At 46.0% G+C, this 23,731-nt stretch overlaps 1 protein-coding gene across 2 annotated transcripts in view; it reads left to right on the top strand.

Moving 5' to 3' along the window:
• The window catches only part of SLC23A2 (solute carrier family 23 member 2), a gene marked incomplete at both ends in the record, with an annotated part of 56,111 nt that overhangs the window by 16,952 nt on the left and 15,428 nt on the right, over positions 1-23,731 (top strand). For both annotated transcript variants that reach the window (XM_084247565.1, XM_084247566.1), the window contains 5 exons: positions 2,686-2,802; positions 3,840-3,997; positions 16,212-16,300; positions 17,306-17,376; positions 18,180-18,361. In XM_084247565.1, coding sequence (XP_084103691.1) covers positions 2,686-2,802; positions 3,840-3,997; positions 16,212-16,300; positions 17,306-17,376; positions 18,180-18,361 — 617 coding nt within the window. The remainder of the gene's footprint in view (positions 1-2,685; positions 2,803-3,839; positions 3,998-16,211; positions 16,301-17,305; positions 17,377-18,179; positions 18,362-23,731) is intronic.

Below are 23,731 nucleotides of genomic sequence, written 5' to 3'. Positions count from 1 at the left end.
CCAACACCTGTGTTGAGGATTTCCAAATAGAGTTCAGTGATTTGCTAGGGCTTACAGATTCAGAAAAGCTGTTAATACTCGTGGCTGTAGTTTATTTCCGAGAAAGAACACAGATTAAAATCAACAATGGTAAATGGTCCATAGGGCTTGGGCCAGGAGACACCAACGCATGTTTTTAATTGCCCTCCTAGTGGAGTCTTATGGCCCAAACCAGATCATTTCCCAAAAATAATACATGCCAATACTCAGGGTATTGCCAACCAGGGAAACCCACCCAAGTCTTTGTATCCAGGGTTTTTACTGGGAATCGGTCATATAGGAAAGATTGATCTGGTCACATGGCCCAAGGCTGCTACATAAATTGCGTTGCAAGTGTAAACTATTTGGGATCAAGGCTTAACTCAAGGCTTAAGGTGAACAAATACATCTTTAAGAGTAAGGCTGTTCCAAGGGCTAAGAGTTTATGTCCCAGGTATAGGGCAAGAGCCAAACTTTTTTTTTTTTTTTTTTAAATTCGGGGTTGTCTTTACTGCACATCACCACACATCACACTCCTCACACATGTGTGACTTCTCAACCACCTCACCTACAAAATTTTAAACAACACACACCATCTATTTTAACCCATCCAGCAATGCAAATGTGTCAATAACCATTGTTTGAATTGAAGAAAAAGTTCTGTGAAAAAGGTCATATTCAGTCCACATTTGGATTAGATCAAATGTCAGCTCACACCAGACATTTACCTTTAGGCTTTAGAAGGTGAGGTTGAATTGCATCACTTCCTTTGTTCAAAGGTATTTGGCCTCCAGATCCTGGGAAAGCAGATAGCTCCCTGTGCATGGAAATTATGCGACAAACCTTTGGAGTCAGCAGCTTTTGGTGGACCAGACCCAATGTACTAAGGGGCTCAAGTTTGGTTAGATGTGGTCTAGGTCACAATGTCATTTTGACCTGTTTTTGTGGAACATGTTTTAATTTTGTTTCCTGTTCAGCACTTTGTTAGGTTAAAAAAAGATGAGCATCTCAGATTCTGAGAAGGTGTTCATAGGGCTTTTTAACTACCAGAGCAAGGCTACCTGGAAAGCTTGGCGTTGCCTTGAGTTTTCTGTGAGGCCAGATACTGGGCAAGCTCAGAGGTGATGCAGAAGCTGACTGAAGTGTGTGAACTATAAAGTGTCTGGCCATCTTGGAGACCATGGCTGGAAAAAGCGTGCCGCTCTTAATGTTTTGAAAATTCTTCAGTAAACGTGTGACACATACACAATGGACTACTGCGCAGCTCTCAAAAAAAAGATAAGCTCTTGCCATTCATGACAACATGGATGGAGCTGGAAAAGGATAATATTAAGTGAACCCAGCCAGAAGGAGGAAGACAAATACTGACTGATGTCACTTATGTGTGGAATATAGAAAAACAAAACAAGGGGTCAGATAAAGCCAAACATTAAAAAAAAAAACAAAACACAAAAAACAGGCCCTTGAAACCTGTCTGTGGAATGGGGCAACCAGATGGGGAGTGGGAGAGAGAAGAGGAGAAATGAGAACAAGAGGAGAGAGGATAAGGACCTGTGGTGGTGATGGGTGCACTGTGGCTACCATGCCTGAAAAGAGGGGGCTGGAAGTGATCCTCCACTTCTGTTATGTGAACAATGTGAAACAATATTGATTCAATAAAAAAATTTTTGAAAAAAGTAAATACAAATAAAAATTCTTATAATGATTGGGAGGAAATAAAGAAATGTCATCTACACTCAACACATTTTCAGTTTGTTTTTTTAAATTATTTTGTATATGTTTTGCATAATTTTTCATTTTTAACTACCAGAGCAAGGCTACATGGAAAGCTTGGTGTTGCCTTGAGTTTTCTGTGTGGCCAGATACTGGGCAAGCTCAGAGGTGACGCAGTCTGCATACAATGTATGCATTTTCATCTTGGTTATGGTCCCTATAAAATTCCATTCACCCGTGAACTATCAGCATGATCCCTTGTGCTCTTCCCACCCTTGTTTTGATCTTACTCCCTCTCCCCTCCCCTCCCATAGTAGTATGTCTCTGATTTATAGTTGCTTGTTGATTTTGATTTTTACTTTATTATAATTAGTTTTTTTTTCCTGATCGATCATTTATTTGGATCCTCCACTTAGGATTTCCTCCTTCTCAGTCACCACCACTGTGTTTGAGCTGCAGTGTTTGGTAGGAGATCTCAGGGCTGTATTCTGACATACAAAGCGAAAGCAGGGCCTGGATGGGGTGGGAAGGGCTGGTTAGTACTCCTTTAGAAAGTGGTTTGCATAAATAAATAAATCTTTTTTTTTTAAAGTTGTTTGCATTTTATAACATTTCTTCATCCAGGGATGCATCCAAGGGTATCACTGTGTGTTCTCTACCTAGGAATCTCTCTCCACACAGGAGGTCCCCATCTTGGGGAGAAGCTTTGAGAAAGTTGGATGCTTTGGGGGCTGAATTGATGCCAAGGGTTACTGATTCCCAAACTCTGATGGTAGACTGGCCCAGGAACAAGTGTGCTGAGCATTACCTCTTAGGTAGCCAGGGCTTACTTTTACACAAGAGTGGAAGCTGCTTTATGAAGTCCTTTTTTTAGTAACAGTGGCCTGAACTCAGCTGAGTTAACTTCAGTTCTTGCTTTAATTACATTCTCCCTTTCCCATCTCTCACTTGTAGAGCTCTCTGGCAGAGACCTTGGACAGCACTGGCAGTCTGGACCCCCAGAGGTCTGACATGATTTACACCATAGAGGATGTGCCTCCCTGGTACCTGTGCATATTCCTGGGGTTGCAGGTAAGATGGTTCCTTTATGGTATAACCACCAGCAGATGCTTGAATTGCCTGTTATCAGGACTTTTAAAAACATACAACTTCAATTTTTATTGACAACTATATAAGTTGTCAATAAAAATTATAAGTTGCTCTTTAAGAATGATGAGTGGGAATTGTTGACATCAGCTTCAAAATAGTGCAAGGATGTGAAGAACAGGAGAAACAGGTTAACCAGAGAATAGAGCGAAGATGTTCGGGGAACAAGCAAGTAACTCAAAGTAGAAAATTTAGAAGAGACACAGAAAAAAGTATAGAGGAAGGAGAAAATTAGAAAAGAAGAATTAGTTTTCATCTCCCATTTCTGGACAGCCATAAGTGTGGTCAACTCCGCTATGAAATAGGAGTGACCTGAGAAAGTGCCATGTTGGTTTCAGTCTTATTTTTAAAGGAAGAGAAACTTGACAATGGTAGCTGCTTTTCCTGTTGCAGATTCTGGCAGAGGCAGACTAGGGAAGATTTGTCGGGGGGTGGTTGGGGGACAATGTGGGAGGACAAGTGGAATCTTGGGTTCTTGCCCATCCTCTATATCCCCCCACCCCAGTTACAGCTTGAAATGAGGTTTGTGGAGAAGGGGGACAAGGCATGAGGTTCTTTTCCCCAGACACACCTCCCTGGCCTATGTCTGCTCTGGTGGTTTTAGTTCAGACTCTGTCCCCAAGTTTAAGTGATCAGCCCAACCCGAGGTGTTTCAGATGCGAAGAGAATTCGTCTCATTGCCCAGACAGGTTATTCACTTGAGGCCATGCTGTATCTGTCGACCTTTTGTGCAGACTAGAGTAATAAATAACAATACAAGTGAGTGAGAATGTAGTAGGAAGGAGAAATGCTGAAAAAGAAATAAGGTTTGGCCTAAGATATGAGTGTGCACCTTAAAAAACAAAGCAAGTCTTCATGTGGATTATTTAAAAATGAAAACCCACAGGGACAGAGTTAGGCTAGCTTCAGAAGCAGCTGAGGAGGGGCTTACGGTTTCTGTCCATCTCGCCTGTCGCCCGCAGCACTACCTGACCTGCTTCAGCGGCACGATCGCCGTGCCCTTCCTGCTGGCAGACGCCATGTGTGTGGGGTTCGACCAGTGGGCCACCAGCCAGCTCATTGGGACCATTTTCTTCTGCGTGGGAATCACAACTTTGCTGCAGACAACGTTTGGGTGCAGGTGAGACTGGGTGCTAAGTTGGGAAGCTGAGTTGAGTGGCCCACAAGGCATGGAGCCAGCCGTTCATTGAGGGCTGCTTGGAAGGTCCGACTCCTGGCCTGGGGAGGAGATGGGGGGAGCATTTCAGTGGCTCTAGAAGAAACCCCTTGTTTTCCCTCTCTTGGTGGACGGCACCAAGTCACTTGGTTGTCCAACCTGGGAACTCAGACTCCCTCTCAGTTCCTTCCATCCCACCCCGGGCAGGTCAGCCTGGCTCCAGCACCCTCTCCCTGCCCTCATTACTTTAGTTCAGGCCAGGACTAGGTTCCCGCTGGTTTCCCAGCCGCCCATGTTACTATCTTCACCAGACTCCCCTGTGCTGTTTTTCTAGCATTTGCAGCTTCCTCCTTGGTGCTCAGCTTCACGCTCTGTTAAAAACCAGGATGTGCCAGTCTGTAGGCTTGCTGTCTGTGCCCCTGCCTTCCAGCCCTACCTCTCTGCCTTGCCACCCACTTCCCAAACTCACCCTGGCGTGAGCTGCCTCCTGAGCTGGCCCTGCTGTTTTCCCTGCCTGTGCTTGTGCCCCCAGTAACCTGTATGCACTGCGCATCCTCCCAGTCCCTGCTTGTTCCTCCTCTGTGGGGAGCCCCCAGCTCCCCGAAGCCTGCGTTCTCTCCTCCGAGTTCCCGCCCCTGCGTCTGTGTACGTTCTTCTAATGTGGCTTTGATTCGACTTTGTCCTTTTTTGTTTTTGTGTCTTTCCCCACTGGATGGTGCATCCCTCCTTGTTGCTGAGGCTCTGATTGGCTCCCCTCTGCCTCCCCACCCCTCAGCTTACATGGGCCTGGAGCTGGTCCAGGAAGGAAGAGATCTGTCCCCTCCTGCCTTCTCCTGCAGGCTGGCTTCGTCCTCTCCTGTCCCTTCTTCTGCCCTCTTCACTGCGCAGCCTCTTCCCTTACCCCAGCTCTCTGCTCAAGGAGTGGAATCTTCTGGGAGAGGATTGTTCTCAGGGGGAGGAGCAGCCGTATTCCTTTGCTCTTTGAAGACAATCTGAGGAAAACCTTTGCCTTTCCTGCAGGGGAGCGAGAGGGAACCGGCACAGAAGGCAACTTGGGAATTGTGGACTTGTCCAGTGAGTCAGGATTCTCTTGGACCTGGAGTTTTCCCCTTAGGTAGGGGGCAGGAGAATATTGGGACAGCAGTGAGCAGTGTCGGGTGTTGGATTGGCACCTCAGGCAGCGTCCCAGGGAGGGAAATAGCCGCTCCTTGCAGATAGAATGAAGCCATATGCGCTATGGGCTGCAGGGCCAGCCTTGGCAGGGCCGCCCGCAGTCACCTTGCTGAGCAGGTCCCTTACCTGAAGGGGGCTCTGCGAGGGTGGGGCTCGGTAGCTTCACCTGCCTAGGGAAGGAGGAGTGTTCCTGGATATCAGGGAGGCTGTGGTTCCTTTCTTAGAACCAGACAGTTAATTTGACTGGCGGTATCTTCTTCTTCTTCTTCTTCTTCTTCTTCTTTTTTGTACATTTTAAAAGGAGAGGTTTATTAGGAAAAGGAGAGAAAGAGAGGCACCTGCACAGTCACAGGTGGGCAGGAGAGCTGCCATCTTCATTTTTTTGATTCAGGTTTCTGCATTTCAAGGCCAGGGTGGATTAAGCTGCTTCTTTTGGCTGACTCGGGAGCCCTACCTGTACCCAGGCACTAGTTCTCTGGGGAAATGTTCTGTTCTGTAAACAGCTGACTCATCGGGGAGCTGGTCGCACAAACCATCTGTAAATTTGGGCTGTGCCTGTGGTTGGGAAGTATTAGTTGATCTGAAGGGGGCACGAGCGATGTGTTTATGTACAGCCACGCACTGTGTGTGGCTCGGTCTGGTCTCATGCCAAGGATATGGTCCTGACCAGTCGCCCAGCTGGTCCTGGTGGCACAGTGGCCTACTGGCAACACCGCAGGGAGGGCTGGGGGACTGTTAGATAAGTACTCTCACTTGGGGGTCGGGGTACCCATTCAGGACCGTCTTGCCCATTGTTGGGGCACAGGACCTAAACAGAACCTCTTGGATCATTGCAGTTAACCCTGCACCCCACCCAAGTGGTGGTTGTACTGAGAAAGCAGGGGAGGGACCTGACACAATTGGGGATCCCCCAGGGACAGAAAGTAGAGCAGCGGCGTGTGCGCTGGCACTCGCTCACGCGGGCTCACAAAGGTGCGTGTGTCTGTGCTCGTGCCCAGGGGCTCAGGGAGAGCAGCTTCCCTGGCTGTTCATGGGAAGCGCCAGGGAAGCCCCGCCCTTACCTATGGGCACTGTAAGATGCAGTGGTCCCCCTTAGCTTAGTTGTAGATGGGGAAGTGCTTCTCACTCAGTAACCACATCAGCGACTGTGTGCTGTTTGGGGGTGGGTTGGCGTGTGGAGGGGCACTGGTATGGCTTTGTCTTAGGTCATGGGTTTCCTGTGGCTGTCGAAGTATGGGGTGGTGCCCACACTCTGATTCAGGGAAAAGAGGAAAAGCACCAACTCAGTCCCCTGTTGCTTTGGGAACCACATTTGCCTAAGGTGCTGGGTAACTGGACTGGCCATGGCTTGTTGAAGTGAGTCTAGACCCGGCAGCGGAAAGGAAGCTTGGGGGTTTGCAGCAGTGTCCTGTGGGGACTTGAAGGTCTCTGTTTGCAAGAAGCAGGACTGAAGGCCTTTTCCTATTACTCATACTCTACAAAATCCCAGACATATTTTAGGACATCTGTAATATTGACTAGACTACAGAAACACAAAAGGTGCTCTAGAATAAAGGCAGAACATCACCCCTAGGACACTCCCTTTGTAAATACAGATCTGTGTCCCTGTTGGCACCCAGCAGGAGCACACTGGGGGTGTGGGAGGGACCCAGAGGGAAAGACTGATGTAGCCACCACTGGGAGTTAACTTCCAGCTTGACAGTCGCGGGGTTTAGGTGGCCTGGGCCGGTAGGTGGGTTGGCTTCATGGCTCAGTACCTACTTGCTCAGGCTTAGAGCAGCAGAAGGAAAAGTTTGACTTGTTCACCTGTCACACTTTCTAAGACAGATCTTCAGACTCGTCCAGGTTGAGTGTTTCCCTGTGTTGTCTGAAGCTCTGCATGTCTCCTTGTGCATTTGCCTCTTACTGAGGGCCTGATACCCCATCACTCTGGATGCAGGGGGTGTGCGAGGCCAGAGACCAGCGTGGGCCATGCTGTTGGCCACGGGCTTTTTCTTTTGAGGAGCTAAGACAACTGCAGGTCTGGTGCAGAGGTAGGAGACCGTGTAAGCTCCCACCTGAGCCTGTGGCCAGGCTGTCTCTGCTCCTCCTGTCATCACACAGCCGGAGAAGAGAGGCGTGCTGTTCCTGGCAGCCTGCGTCCTTCCATAAAAATAACCCAAATTGATAGGGAAACAGAGAAGGACATGCCTTTGCAAACTTGAGTGTGAGGTCCACAAGCCAGCTTTCAGGGCCACCAGGCAATGTGTGTGTTTGCAGCAGGCTGTGCTGGATAAGGCCACACAGTGTGATGCGGTGCGTGTTGCATACCCTCTCTCTTCCTCGTGTAGCCTCCTGGCCTGAGAGTGGCCACGGGACCATGACCTGTTCCGCAGTGGAGGATGTGGTCTTCAGCTCCAGTGGTTGTGAGTTCTGTGACTGCAGTGTTTCCCAGAGCGGGGAGGGATGCAGTTTTCTGATGTGGCTGCTGCTTCTGTCTCCCGCCTCCCCCCTTGACCTTGATTAATTCCCCCAGCTTTTTGCTTTCATCTAGGGCTTCATTGCCGAGTTCCCTTGAGTGAGGTTTCGACAGTTTTCATTCTGGTTGATGTGTGATCTCAAGCCAAGCTGCCCCTCGGGCCCCTTGGCCTTGTTCCAGGAATTAGTACAAAGTCTTGAAAATCCCAGGAGATCAGTGCAGGGTGTTCAGCCAGCCTGCAGTCATCCTGCTTCCCTGCGGAAGTCTGCTGGTGCCTTGGCTGCCACTGCCTTCTCCAGTAGACTTGGTTTTGGTAGCAGCTCTGAGCTTCCCAGAGTCCAAACCCCAGGCTCCCAGTGTCAGTGCAGAGCTGAGGGTGAGGGAGGGTCCTCTAGGACCCTGTCCCTTCCTCACCATTGCTGGCCTTCCCTGACTTTGAGGTGTGGCAGGAAGACAAGTCCTGCTCTCATAGGGGGTACCACCAGCCTTTTGCACCAGGTGTACCCCGGACACCTCACTTGGAGCTCTGCGGCACAAGAAAAGCCTGCAGGTGGGGTGGCTCCCAGAGCAGCTTGTGCAGGCCATCGCACACCTGCTGCAAACACACAGAACCTTCCTTGGCTGAGTCGTGGTGGCTGGTTCAACAGCCTGGTCTCTAACCAGTTTGCCTGCCCTGAAGCCAGAGCTTTGTCTCCACCTCCCTGAGGTCGTTGGGAGCTGTGCATAAACGTGCTCCCTGAGCTGGGGCAGCTTCATGACCTCTGGAAGTCTCAAGTCAGGGCTTTGAGCCCTGAACTGTTGATACAAGTTAAGGAGAATGGAAGGCTGAAGTGATGACATTAGGGAGACTGAGATTTTCTCCTGCATTTTCTTTCTGTATTTGTGTGTGGGGGGAGTAAAGGTGCAGTTTTTGGAACCATTCGAATGTGAAGTTGCAGAAAGCACGCCAACTCACCCCGAGCACGGCTCGGACGGAGGACCCCTGTGTGTCCATTTACCACACCTGAGCAAATTAGCAGTCATTCCCTGCCATCTAATATTCAGCCCACATTTATTTAATTTCCCAAGTTATCCCTAAAATATCCTTTACAGCTCTGCCTTCATCTCTGTGATTCTGGATCCAATCAAGTTCATTTGGTGTGTTTGTTTGTTGTGTCTCTTTGGTCTCTTAATAACGGTCCTCTCCTTTTTCCTTCATATCATCTCTTTCAAAGAGTCCAGGCTGGTTGTCTTGTCAGTCGTCACGTGGTTGGTCTGAATATGTTTGCGTGTGTCCTCCTGGGTGGTATTTGATTTATTCCACAATTCCCCCATATTTGTTATAACCTGGAAGATGGGACCAGAGGCATGGTTGATTCAGGGTGAACATTTTTGCCAAAATAACTAACAGAGGTGAGAGTGAGCTCTTTGTGTTCTGTCATGTTAAACAGACACATGATAGCAGGTCCTAGGGTTCCCCCCTCAAATAAAAAAATTTACTCACAGGATGTAGGAAGTGTGTTAAAATGGAAGGGCAGTGGATGATGACCTTGGGGGAGGGAGCTTTGCCCCTCTTTCCCCTAAGTACCATGCAAGGGAACTTCGGCCTAGGAGGTGTCATTGTTCTTGTATCATTTTCTAACCATGTGACTTTGGCCAAACTGCCTGGTTTCTTAAAGCCCCTTTTGCCTATCTGTAAAATGGTAATAAAGGTAAAATTGTTAATGAGCATCAAAGGAGAGGATGATTGATACCTGTTCTCACATTCCCGCTGGCTGTTTGTGCTGGGCCTTCTGGAAGGGAAGGAGGCAGGTAGGTGTAGGTGAAGGCAGAGGGCTACAGTGGCCAGCACTGGGCTGCCTCATGAAGCAGTATGTCCTTGGTGAGTCCTTGAGTATGCTCCCTAGGCACACTGCCAGCACTCCCTGACAGCACCCTCACCCCTATCACAGAGACCATCAGGAAGCAGTGTTGGGGGGCATTTCTCCCACCCTTCTTAGGCCAGAGCACTCCCTCTTCTCATTGGGGCTGTTCAGTTTTGCTCCTTCAGCTCCAGCTTTTCTCTGTGATCTCCCCCAGATATACCCTGTTTCTATGCCTGCTAATATTTTGGTTGCTGCAGGGGACCAGGACTGATGCAGTATATGTGGAGCTAGTGAATTTATTTCTCTATGATCTTTAAACTGAATTTGTGGCAACACTGCTTTGAGCAAACCTGACAGTGCCATTTTTCCAGTGTGTACACAGGTACAATTAATTGAGGGGTCCACAGTGTTTTATACATAGTGCTACCATATACTTTATAGATGACAGTGCATGTAGCATAAACACAAATTTCACATGCATTGGAAATAAACAAAAAAAAGTCATGTGGCACTTTATTGAGGTGGTCTGAACCTGAACCCTCAGTACCTCCAAGGTGTGCCCCTCTCAGGTAGGTAGGCAGGCAGGTAGGTAGATAGATAAGAAATAAGTTAAAAATTAATTATATTGGGCCTCCCTGGTGGCACAGGTGGTTGAGCGCCAAGCTGTGAAGCTGTCCACAGCCTCTGCAGCGTGGGTTTGATCCCGGCTGGCCGGTGAGGGTCCCACATGGTGCAGCAGACCTCTCCTGTCTCACCCGCTGCTCCCCTCAGCAGTGTATTTCGTCAGTCTGCCTGTTCTGTTCCCCACTTTGTCTCTGTTGAATCCTCTCACTCTCTTGCACATCTGGCCGGTACCCCAGTTCTTGTGTAAATGAATAAATAAATCTTAAAAAAAATTAATTATATTGGATCACTATAGTGGGTAAATGGGAATGTGGCGGGGGGCAAGGAAGGGAGTGAGATTTTCCTGGTATATTTCTTGACATGTATTCATTTTTTTTCTCTGAATGTACGAATGTCCAATATACAAAATAATTTAAAACTAAATGCTAGAATTGACACAGAAATAAGTGAACCTAACTGACTATATGTCAAATTGCTAGCCATATGGAGAAAAGAACTTATTCACAGTCTTAGAACAGAGTGTTTTGCATGTCCTGCATGGGTTATGTTCTCAGGACAAAACAGAAGTAATCTTAAACTTGGTAGTCTTGTTTGTGATGACATTAGCGTCATTCTGGAATTGAGCTGTCCGACGTTATGGAACAAATTAATAGGTTTATTTAATTTTGAAATCAGGACACTTAATGTAGAAGGAGAGATACAAATATGGAAAGAAGGTAACCCAGGGACACTGGGTTGACCTGATCATTATGACCCCGTGATTAAAAAGTATCTCTTCATAAATGTCCCCTGTACCAGGGAAATACTAGTATTCAGATCTTACTCTCTAAATACGCTCTCCACGAAAATGAACCAGGGTTCCTGGGAACGAGCTTGACTGCAGGGCTGGGACTGAGAAAGCACAAGTTGAACCTGGGACATCTGCCAGAAAGCGGAGAACTGCTCATGGAATGAGGGCACCCAGGGGCAGTTTTGTCAAAAAGAATGGGATCCTGCCTGGACAGGCTGCTTCGCACACACTTGGAACACTTTAATTATTAAAAAGAACAGTCACAGGAGTGAATTATAAAACTGAAGGAAAAAAGGGATCTATGAGTCAGGAATCTGAGTCTACAGTGTGATGTTCAAAAAAGGGAAAAGAGCTGGATGAAAGGACACCAATAAAATATGGATGGAATGATAAAATTGGAAAGTGGAAATATAATATTCACATAGTCTGAGAATAACTCTGCAGGTCATATAATCATTACAGAAAGGGAAAGGAACTTGTGAAGTTCCAGCAGTCACTGCCCAGCCGCGCACCCCACCTCTTGGGGCATCTGGACATGACAGGCTTATATTGATGCCAAACTCAATATAGGAACTCTGGTTGGATTGGGGGGTGGGGAGGGGCATGGGAGGAGTAGGCAGCAATGAGCACTAAGTACTGTTCATAAACAATTAGAGAAATTGAAGTATGGCCTGAATAGTTAATTGCATTATTAAATTACTGTCACCTTTCTTGGGTGTGACAAGTGGGAGGAGATGATATAGGAGAATATGCTTAGTCTTAGGAGATGCCTGCTGAAATGTTTGGTATGAAAGCTAATTTCCAACAAATTCAGCTGATAGATGCATACAAATAAATAATAGGAAATGTTACCAATTGAGAAAAGAGTTTTCTTCCAGACTTGTGTGTTCTGCTCTTATTTAAAGGCACTTGGGACACACATTCCTGATCACAGATTCAATTATGAGATTATAGCTCTTGAAAACCATGCCTGTTTTATGTTTCTTAGAGATGGTTTTCAACTTGCGCTGCAGTTTAGGCTGACAAAAATGTCTGTTTAGCAGTGGATGGTTTTGTACCCACTAGATTATTTTCTTATAAAAGGCAAGGAAACCAGGCACAGAATACAGTCTTCCATGTTGATGCGGCCTGTATTTGTTTTATTCCTTTTCTTTTTTTTTTTTAATAGAGGCATGTTTTTTATTTATTTATTTGTTTGTTTGTTTTGTTTATACATGCACTGGGTACAGTCAGAAGCGCGGGAGGGCGAGAGAATTCACCAGAGCCAGAGCGGGGAGCAGAGCAGGCAGAAGGACCGAAGTACACTGCTGAGGGGAGCAGCGGGCGGCAGGAGAGGTCTGCGCGCCATGTGGGACCCTCCTCCGGCGGCCGGGGAGCAGCCGGGGATCGAACCGGCGCCTCCGAGGCCGCGGGCAGCTTCGCAACCCAGCGCTCAACCGCTGTGCCACCGGGGAGGCCCCTGTTTCATTCCTTTTCATTAAAAGATATGAGCAAATATATTTTGCTCATGGTGTTGCTTGCAGACCATCCCTTTTAAGCTTTTTAAGCCCTTTCAATATCTTTCCCCGAGGGCACCAGAAGAAGACTAAACCCCTGGGACCTAGGGAAGTTACCTTGAAAATCCATGCACATTTTATTCTTTACTAAAAAAAAAAAAAAAAAAAAAAAAAACAACCAAAAGCCTTTCCCACATTTGCAGTTGAAATCAGCATGACAAAAATTATTTCTAGTCTAATAAAATTCCTTGGAAAGAATATTTTTAAATAGCATCTTCAATTAACTAATTGAAATTTGGTGCTTGGGTTATAGTGGTGGATGAAATGGGCTCAATTCCTGCTGTCAGGGCGATTTCAGCCCCCTGGTGAGGTGGGCAGGCCAGCATGCAGGTAGCTCATCAGCACAGACAGCTTCAATGTTGAGAAGGGGCAGGTGCATGTGGACACCCCCTGGGCTGGCAGGTCACCCCACCACAGGATGAGAGGGGTCCTCAAAGCAGACTGAAAGGGAGCCAGTCGGAATAACACCTGAGAAAGTTCTGTGGTTAAGGCTGCATTTCTCAGTTGCCCCTAAGTGGTCCTTTCAGAGGAGGGACCCTGGTGCTTTTCCTTGTCCCTACAGGAAGAATGCAGAGCATTTGCCTCCTGGGACCCTCTACCGCCCCCACCTGCAGTGAAGGTTCTCAGTTCTCCAGGCTTGCTCGGCCCATTGGTGGTTTTACTTAGCAGCCACTCTTCTCTCTGCCTGGATGACTCATATCTGTGCAGACGTGGTGATGTGCTTCTCATCCTTAACCCAAGTGCCCGCTCCTGAGAGCCCCCCCCACACACACACAGCATCACACACTGTTCACATTCTGCCCTTCATGTTTGGCCATGATCAGTGTTGCCTTTTCAGAAACCCCTCAAGTGCCCGGAAGTGGTTTTTTTTCCATCATCATATCTGCTTATAATGGGATCTGTTCCAAGCAGATACCCAAGAAATGTTCACGAAGTGACCAAAATGACAGATCTCTTCATCTGGCCCTGGGATTGGCAGTCTTTGTGGTACTTCGTGCCCCAGCCTTACTTATCTCAGCCTTACCTTGCACTACATTGTTCAAAATGTAGATTTGAGGACTCCAGCCAAGTCTGAATAACCAGTAATGGGTGAAATGTGCAAATCCCCATTTTTAACAAGCACCCCCAGGGATTTGTGAGGCAGCCTTCTGGGAACATGGGTGTGGAGAGACTTGCAGAAATCATGGCCAAGCTGTTCTGGGTTGTAGGAGAACACTGCATAAATCCTAAGGAGAGCCTGGAGTATTTCCTAGAAGAGGTGGTATTTTCTCTGTGCCTCAAAAGATGAATAAAATTGAATGTTAGAAGAGATAAACAAAGGCTCAGAGACAAGAACCTGGACCGTTGGAGCAGAATGCAGGCATGTGAAGGGCCTGTGACGAGAGGAGGCCAGGAAATGGCTCAGGTCACCTCGGTGCCCAGGAGGAAGCCAGTGTCTCCACAGCAGGATTTTGAGCAAGTAAGGGCTTGTCTGGGGCTGCTTAGGGTCTTCCACCATCCTGGGTCTAGAGCCTGCGTGGGCTGTGTCATAACAACATCTAGTAACACTGCTAACTTTAAAAACCGTCATCTGCAAAAAACCTCATTCTTCCATATTTATAATGTGCTTGTCCCTGTTGACAATTTTTTTTTGCTGACCGGCTTCATGCTGAGGAAGCACCCAGAAAAGCAGCTCTGTCAGGCGAGGTGTCTCGTGCTTTATCAGCCGCAGTCTTTTTTCGCTGACGTGATCTAGGGGAGCTCCTGTTTCACGTGGTCCCATGCACTTCTTGTGGCTTTTTCAAAGGCTTATTTCAGCAAGTCACCGAGGGAGTCCACATGACTGTGCTCCTTCCTGCAAAGTGGCTGCTTGTCCTCCAGCCAGTGCTGCGGATAGCCGGGGGTGTGCCTGCTGAAGGGTGAACATGGAAGCTGCCACATGCAGCCTTCCCCAGGTGGGAGACTTTGGGGCAGCACCTATAGGGATTTTCTGTTCACATCCATGTTCAGAGGAACACTAGTTGCTTGGAAGTGAGTGAGCTTCATTGGAACTATTCTCTTGGGGCATTTGGTTGTGGTTTAACCATAAGATGCTTGTCCTGAGAAGTTCCTAGGCTACAGTCAGGTTGAGACCAACCTGACTGTATCATTAGGCGTGGAACCCAGAGCCACATCCAGTGAGTCACCAGGGCAGCACTGACCACAGTGTTCCTAAGGGCACGACCTTGAGATGCCATTCACACAACATTGTCCTAGGATGTGTTGCTTGAACTCTGAAATAATAAAACAGATGCCCTTTCGCATATGTAAGATGGCATCTATTTCTGGTAAGAAGCTGACCTTCCTGTTCTTCCAGCGCATTTCTGAAAAATTGTGCTTAAAGAATTTTTGTAGATTGGTGTTTTCCCCTTGGATGTACATTCCTACTTTTCACTTTCAGTCTTGACAGGCACTATGCTCTGGGCCCCTCCGGCAGGTAATTATAAGTGAACGGCTGGTGGAGGACACGCCCGGGTAAAGAGCTATGGGCCAGGCATCTGCTCTGTACTGTGGAGCCTGCCCCTAAGCCTGAGCCAGCATCCTGCCTCATCATCATGAGTTCACTACATGATTAAAAATGGCCAGGAGACCAAAAGGATCTTGACCCTCATCTGGCTCAGGAGGGTGTGTGCTGGCTCTGGATGCGGACAGCAATTGCTTGTCCATTAGCCAGAGTCACACTGTTTCTCAGACCAGTTCCTGTTTCACCTGGGGTAGGACTTAACACAACCAGACAGCTCAGGGAAGGCTGCTGAGTCCCCATCCCATTGATAGAAGGCTGGTTGGGGGTTTTTAAGAAGGATCTAGATTTCTAGGACTTCCCAACCCTGGGAACAGGAGTCAGTTTTATATTTAGTACCCCCGCCACCAAAGCAATGTTGAGACAGTGATTAAATTCTCACATTAGCTCCAGAAGCCACCTCCATATACAGCGATAGCCAAAAACCTGTAATTCCAATAGAAAATTGCAAAAAATCTTTTGAATTTGGGTTGTTGGAATTATTTATAATATCAGCATGAACTATCTAAAATGGAATGGAATGGTGGAATTCAAGGATTTCTGCTTTTAGTGTGAGGGTGCAGGCAGAAATTTCAGAAAGAACGCACACTCTGGGTCCTTTAAGAAGGGGGTAGAACACAGTTATTTTTTATTAAGCAAAGTATGTCTACTGTTGATTTCTAACTCACAGCTTTCCTTTTCCACAATAGGTCTAGATCACTAACATGATTTTAAAGCCTGTCCTTTGATTTAAAGCAGTTTTTCACTTATAAAGTGGGACAGCAGAGGAAGATATTTCCCCCTATGATATCTATATAGTAAGAATTGGAAGGGCGGCGGAGGGGTGGGGAGCAGAGGATGCACCCTCATGCTTAATAAGGAGCTCACAGCTCTGCAGGAGAGCGATGCCCACATGCCTGACGTCTCCCACCCTGAGGGGAAAGGTGGCTTTGGCAGGGGCTGGTGTTGGGGTGCTGGTGCTGACCACAAGATGCACCCCGGGTCTGTTTGGGGGGAGAGCAGCAGGATGGGAGGATGGACAGTCCAGCCTTTGTGGCACCAGAGATCTTTGCAGACTGGGGCTCTTTCTTCCAGGTGTGCCTGCATTTTCTCATGTGCTGTTTGTCTATGGAAAAGACTGTTAAGCTGTCAAATAGTGAACTACCTCGGTAGTTCCTGATGCCGTGATCATGGTTTTGGTCTCGTTTCTTTTAGGTTACCCCTGTTTCAGGCCAGTGCTTTTGCATTTCTGGCCCCTGCTCGAGCCATCCTGTCTTTAGATAAATGGAAATGTAACACCACAGGTAATTGCAGTTATTTCCACATATGTCATTGGGGTCCTTTAAAGCAGGTGATATAGAAGGGAGGCCTGGTTGTGCTGCCCTTTGCAGCATTAAGTCCTTTCTGGAATCAGGCAGGGAACACACAAACCAACAAACAGCCTAGAATGCTCCAATCTGTGGATTGTGTTTCTGTCTCTCTCTCTCTATCCACTCGTTCATCCCTCACCCCAGAGCAAGGAAAGACCAGAAACAATCTCATTTCTCTATGCTAATGATATTTATAAATATGGGAATGGAATAGAAGAAAATTTGTGCTATTTTTCTGCCTCTTTCTTTCAGTGGATTTTATAAACCACCAGTAATCACTCTCTTGCTGCGTGAGCATACCTTCTCTGAAACATCTCTGCTTTTTACGGATCTGGCTGCTTTGGTTTTCTGCAAATGACTTTCACCTCCCTCCCCTTAGTGATGGCAAAGATCCTTAAGTAACCCTGTAAGGTCAGGAAAAGATCAGATACGTGATTGGAGAAAATCAGTCAGACCTGTTATCCCTACTCTCAAAAAACTGTCACCTTTTTAGGTTCTAGGAGCAAAGTTTTCCAGCCTTCATTTCCTCCCTTGCTCCTAGGAATTAACTTGTGGCCACTGATTTCCTTTAGGGACTGGGAAAGGCCCTGTGTTTTATCTAAGTTTTTAAAACCTTAGTCAGGCAGCCTTGCTATTGGGCGTTCAGTTAGCTCCTCGCCAGGCTTGGTCTTTGTGTGAGGCTGGCACTAGTGATGTGCCCCACCAAGTCACTCAGCTTATGACAAGCCAGGAGCTCTCAGCCGATGAGTAAATTTGGTTAAATTAGTGCTGGGGAATACACCTTTCAGTATGGTAAGCCCTGCTGTTGCATTTTAGTGATGGGTAGTTATTCAATATACTTAAAACAGGGAGGGAATTCTTAAGAGTAACGTGATTCTTGCCTGTGAAATACATCAGTGTTACGCCAAGAAAAATTTTGTCTTTGTTTTTGTTTTCAAGATGTTTCAGTTGTGAACGGGACGGCAGAGCTGCTGCATACAGAGCACATCTGGTACCCCCGGATCCGCGAGGTAATGATGAATGCCGTCTGCTTGCGGCTTCTTTGTGCCTCTTCTGCTTCAGGGCAGGTGGTACTCAAGTGGTTGCTATCACTGGCACTCAGTCTTTCTTTTGTCGTCAGCTACTGGCATGCTTATTTCTATCATTAAACTAAATTTTGAGGACGTCATTATAAAATAAATTGCACAGAAATGCTCTGTGCAGTCAGTGTTGGCCTGTCCCCTCCTTCCCGCCCACTTGGCTGCACCCTTTGGTGTAACCAGCCCAGGTATGTGGCTCTCCCAGAAGGAGCCATCGAACTGCATGTCGATGTGCAGCAGAACTCCTCATCCTGACCTCAGTGTTCACCCGCATCCATGGGAAGAATTGGACACTTGTCTGTGACAGGGCACTTGAATGGAACGGGTGTGGAAATTTTTTGTCAATGACATTGTCTTTTAAATGTCATGCAGGGGCTCACTTTTAAAGTCAAGAATCTTTGTACTACAGTGTTTCTCTGAGGCTGGGTTTGCATGCTGTGTGACTTAAATGGGAACTATCGGTGTAAATGATGTCTATCTTATTTATCAGTGGAAAAGGCCAGTTGGCTTTGTGCCCAGGGTCTATTATATTAGTCATGTGATACTTAGGTTTGCTAGGCTCTAGTCACCCCCCCACAGGCTGCTTTTGGGGTCCCTGGAATTTTCTAGCTATGTCATGCCTGTTATAGAGTGATTTGTTGTTTTGCAGGATTATGAGCTTGGGTGCAGGTGACATTAGTAGTGTGTGATGTGTGAGCAGCTTGCTCTCATGTCTCTGCTCTCTCTTGTTCCAGATCCAGGGGGCCATCATCATGTCCTCATTGATAGAGGTGGTCATTGGCCTCCTCGGCCTTCCTGGAGCACTGCTGAAATACATTGGGCCCCTCACCATCACACCCACAGTGGCCCTCATCGGCCTCTCTGGTTTCCAAGCAGCAGGAGAGAGAGCGGGGAAGCACTGGGGCATCGCCATGCTGTAAGTGTTTCCAGACCATTCAGGAGTGGACAGCCACTCCCCCCACCACTGAGGAAAGCCTCTTGGAATGTTAACATTTATACAGACTTATAGGAGGTTTCTTTTTGCTATTTTTTTTTTTTTAAATAAGAGTCTGATAGTTTGTTTCTGTATTTTAGCTGTTGTAAATACTGCTGCTATGAACACAGGAGTGCAGGTTTCCTTTTGAATTAATGTTTTTGCATCCTTTGGGTAGATTCCTAGGAGTGGAATTGCTAGGTCATATGGTAGATCCATTTTTAGTAACAGTGTTCCATAGTGGTTAGACCAGTTTGCATTCCCAACAGCAATGTAAAAGGGCTCCTTTTTCTCCATGTCAGGGAATTATTGAAGGGTTTTGGACCTAGAGGTTGGGAAGTGGCCTGAAATTAAGGTTGCAAAAGCAGATTTGGCAACAATGTACAGAGAAAAGGTTGTAAGGGCTAAGCTTTGGGAAGGTTAGGATAAGGTGATGGCACCATTAGCTCTTGATTTTAGAAGTCTGCCAAGTGTCATGTGCATGAACTGAAAAACAGAAAAGACACATCCTTCTTGTGAAGGAAGCAGAATACTTCCAGAGTAGCTGGAGACAGACATGCTGCAGAAAGGCTCTGTTGGTGTAGAAGGGCAGAGCTCTGCCCTCCTGCTGGGAGGCTCCTTCCAGAGTCTGCTGTCAGTGGCAGAACTTCACGTTCATTAAAGATGTCACTTACCCCTTAAAGTACTATCAATAAAGATATCTAATACTTTGATAAATAACACTTAACCCTGCCTCTCTCTGATGGAATGTGGTATGCATCAATAATCTTTGCATAATTTAATCCATATATCACTACAAATTAAGGTATGTGAAAATGTCAGGATCATTTTTAATTTTCTCATTCACTGAAGCTTGGTCAGTATTTTCTCCACATCACAGTGCTTGTGTATGTAGCATATAAAAACGTTCACTCAATGAAATGCAGTAAGTTCCAAGGAGGAAAAATTATACTTGTCTCCATACCGTAAAATTAGAAACCAATAACAAAAGGGTGAACAAAACCCCCAAACCGCTTCAAGCTAAAAAAAAAAAAAAAAAAAAGCCAGTTATAAATAACTTGTAGTCAGAGAGGAAATTGAAACTTCTAAATTGCTGATGATTTAGAAAATGATGATGACACCAGCACTAATCACGCTTGCAGAGCAGTCAGTTGGTCTCGAGAAGATTTCTAACCTAAAAGTTAAAACAAAACATGGACTCAGAGCTTATTTCCAGAAACTAGAAAAACAGGATTGAAAAAACACTCAATGAAAGTAGGAATTTTAATAAAACAAAGAGTAGGAGCAGCTAGGAGTTTTAATCCTAAAGCCGGCCCTTTGGAAAGTAATACGTTGACAAACTTCTGGCAAAGCTAATTAAGATGAGAAGGGAATATGTGGACATGTAAAGGGGTAAAACCACATATCTGGGGGATGTCAAATCTGTGCTCCCTAGCCCCACGTTAAAAGAAATTTCAGGGCCTCCCCGGTGGCGCAGCAGTTGAGCACTGGGTTGCAAAGCTGCCCGCACGCAGCCTCTGCAGCGCTGGTTCGATCCCCGGCTGCTCCCTGGCCACCGGAGGAGGGTCCCACATGGCGCGCAGACCTCTCCTGCCGCCCGCTGCTCCCCTCAGCAGTGTACTTTGGTCCTTCTGCCTGCTCTGCTCCCCGCTCTGGCTCTGGTGAATTCTCTCACCCTCCCGCGCTTCTGACTATACCCAGTGCTTGTATAAATAAATAAATAAAAATGAACAATGATGTAAAAAATGTATAAATAAAATATTACAAAAAATTCACAAAATGGGTGGTTTTCCAGAAAAGCATAAATAACCAAAATTACTCCACCTCTCCCTGATCTCTCAATGTTCAAACTCCTCAGAATTTCATCCTGGGCCACCAGGTCTCCTTGCTTCCCCCCCAGAGATGTCCTCTAGTCCACAGCATCTCCCAAAACCTGTTCTGCGGGCAGCTTCCTCATAAGCCTTAGCCCAGATCTCTGAGCTTCAACTTGCAGATCCAGTGCCTGCCTTCCTCTCCATTTGCTGTTACCCAAGGAACCTCAAACTTTAAAGGAAGAAAACTTCAGACTTTTGACCTCCTTTGACCCCCCCAGATCAGTTCCTTTCCCTGTCATCCTCCTGGCAGTCCCTGGCTTGACTACACACCCAGTTGCCTAAGCTGGAAACCCTGGAGTCATCTTTGATTCTTCACACCCTCATTCCCTTCCTGCAGCCCGTCTTCTGCATCACCTCCAGCCCAAGTGCTGTCTGTCCCAGGGTCTTCACTGCCGTCTTCCTCAACAAGCTCAGGCATTCAGGAGAAATGATCCTGAATTATTCATGGCTGTCGTCTTCCCTTCCGTTCGAATCCTTATCTTTCAGGAACTTCTAGACTCTCAGACCTCCTGAATTCTTCCTCTGCCTTTTCTCATTTTCACCTTTTTCTCCATTCATGGGAAGATTCCTCAACTTTTTAATGACCCCTGCTGCTGATCATTTCTGCTCTCATGAGTTTTAGTTTCCGAGAACTCTTCTTTTGTCCTTGGGATGTTGACTCCTGGCAGGCCGCCTTGACACCTCTTTAGCTGGCTCAGTCTGTTACAGGGCAGGTGCCCAACAGTGCCTGTGAGAAAGTGGGGTAGGTTGGGGGCATTATCACACCTTTAGCCAAGGTGGGAAGGTGAAGGAAGGACTATTACTGTTCAAAGGAGCACTGGGGCCCAGTAGTCAGATAGTGAGTGTGTTATATCTTCAAGGAAAAGTAAATTCCTGCAGTGTTTAAACTGTTCTGGAGCTTTCAGATGGAAGGATGATGACCCAGTTAATTTTATCCAGAGGACAAATCCTGACAGAGCTAATACAACAGGGACTATCTGCACAGACACTTTTTTACCTGCTGTTATGTAAATACCTGAGCTGCCAGGTGAATGTTGGGCTCAAGTCAGTTAAATTTGGGTAGTAGCATGCTGAAGCTCATTGTCTTTCTCTACGGTCAGGATCCTTGCGATCCTTTAAAATGCAAGTGTGGAGAAGACTTCAGAAAACCTTACTATAGTAGCCATCTCTGCACATCTTTGTGTGTGTGTGCATCTGTGTGCGCGTGTGTATATGTTTATGCTATAAACATACCTTGGGAAAATGTTCCTTGGAACATATTTTAGGAAAATGCTGCTACAGATAATACAACAACAAAATAAAACAACAATGCATGGTGTTACTTCAGGAGCCCATGGAGAAGTAAATATTAGAAAATTTATTAATAAAACCCATCATGGGTTCATGATACATTTTATTAATAATAACCATGGTGACCAAAAAAACCTCAATCCTGTATCCCTGCTATTAACTGTTGGCAATGTGGAGTAGAAGAGTCTTTCATGAACAAGATTTGAAAATGCCTTATAATTTAATGGTGAAAGACGAATAAGACCTGTCTAATAAAATTAGAAATGAATATAAGTATGTTTGCTATTACAGCAATATTTAAAGTTCTGGATGTTGTGTGTGTGCTAGTAGTTGTATTGACAGTATAAAATAACATGAATCAGTAATGAAAAGGTCAGGAGATGGGGGAATAGTGATTTGCCCTTACAAGAATTGATACATTCCAAAGCTTAATACCAGTACAGTATCTTCCTCCTCCACCTAGTCATGCTTTCTATGAGTCCATTACCTGCAGTCAACCATTATCCAAGAATATTTTATACAATAAGATATATTGAGACAGTACATAATTCATGTAACTTTTATTATAATATTTTGTTGTAGTTGCTCTGTTTTATAGTTGGTTATTATTAATCTCTTAGTGTGCTTAATTTATAAAGTAAGCTTCATAGGTATGTACAGGAAAAAACAGTACAGATAGGGTATATATGCAGTTTCAGGCTTCCACTGTGGATCTTGGGGGAGGTGTCCCCCTCAAATAAGGGGGGGACTCTACTGTGGTCCTGGGACAAGAACAGACATTGGTAGAGCAGAACAGGAGGAACAGAAATAGAACCAAGAAGAAAAGTAATATATTGTACAGGATGACAGTCATATTTGAAACAACTGGGGAATGGAAGAATTGTATAGGCAATATTAGATAATTATTTGGAAAAAGTTAGATTTATATCAAATTACAACTTATATAAATACCTAATCATAAGACAAGAAAGATCTTGAAGTAAATATTGAAAAGAAAATAGGTGAATTTTACCACTGATACATTTAAAATTCTTTAAAATCACTGACATTACATTATAAATGAATATGTGACACATAAATGTCCTAATTCAGAGTTTCTCTAAAGGAGAGAGAGTTCTGGTGGGGTAATAAAGGACATGAACAGTCACTTACCCCCCCCAAAAAAAGAAATGTAGTCTATTCATATAGTAAAAGAATTGTTTACATAATATTTGTAAAGATAAAAAACCAAGTTCGGCAAGCAAGCAAAATGTATACAGGGGATAGAAGCTTCCAGGTGTAGTGGGTGGCACCCTGGCCTGGATCTGGAGCTCAGGTTCCTGTTCCTTCTCTGCTTGGCTGGGAAGGTGTGTAAGTTCAGGCGGGTGGGCCCCCACCCCAAGCCTCTGTTCCTGTCTCTCTCTAATGGGGTTGCCACCTGCTCCACAGGTGTATTGGAGATAAAAGAAAAGTAGTATTTACCTGCCCTGTTCATTCTTAATTTCAGTTGCCAGATTTGGGACCTAGACCTGGTTCCATGTCCTCTGCTTTAAATGTGCTTTGAAAAGTGAGCACCACAATTGATGTCTGTCAGGTGGGGCATCCCTGAAATAATGACAGTCAGAACATATGTAGGGCCTTTTAGTACAGGACATTTTTTTAAAGCGTGAAAATTTTAGGGCCTCCCCTAGTGGCGCAGGCGGTTGAGCGCAGCGCTGTGAAGCTGTCCGCAGCCTCGGCAGCACCGGTTTGATCCTGGCTGGCCAGAGAATCACAGATTCTCCCACATGGCGTGGCAGACCTCTCCTGTCTTGCCCGCTGCCCCCCTCAGCAGTATATTTTGTCAGTCTGCCTGTTCTTTTCCCCGCTCTATCTCTGGCGAATCCTCTCACCCTCCCACGCATCTGGCCTGTACCCCGGTTCTTGTATAAAAATAAATAAATCTTTAAAAAAAAAACACACTTTAAAAAAAAAAAAAATGAAAATTTTATCTGGGCCTAAGTTTAAAACACACCAATTTTGGTATCACTCATCACCCTATCAGGTTTTGCTAAACTTCACTACTCCAGGGAAACTGGAACAACTTGGGCACCAGGTATGTTGTCAACCTTGAGCTGGTACTGACTGTAATAGGACAGGCACCCAGTTATCAGGTCAGCGAAGCCCCTGA

The sequence above is a fragment of the Talpa europaea genome, assembly GCF_964194135.1.
Source record: "Talpa europaea genome assembly, chromosome: 11".
In the NCBI taxonomy this organism is placed as follows: Eukaryota; Metazoa; Chordata; class Mammalia; order Eulipotyphla; family Talpidae; genus Talpa; species Talpa europaea.
This window is presented reverse-complemented; position numbering and strand designations above follow the sequence as displayed.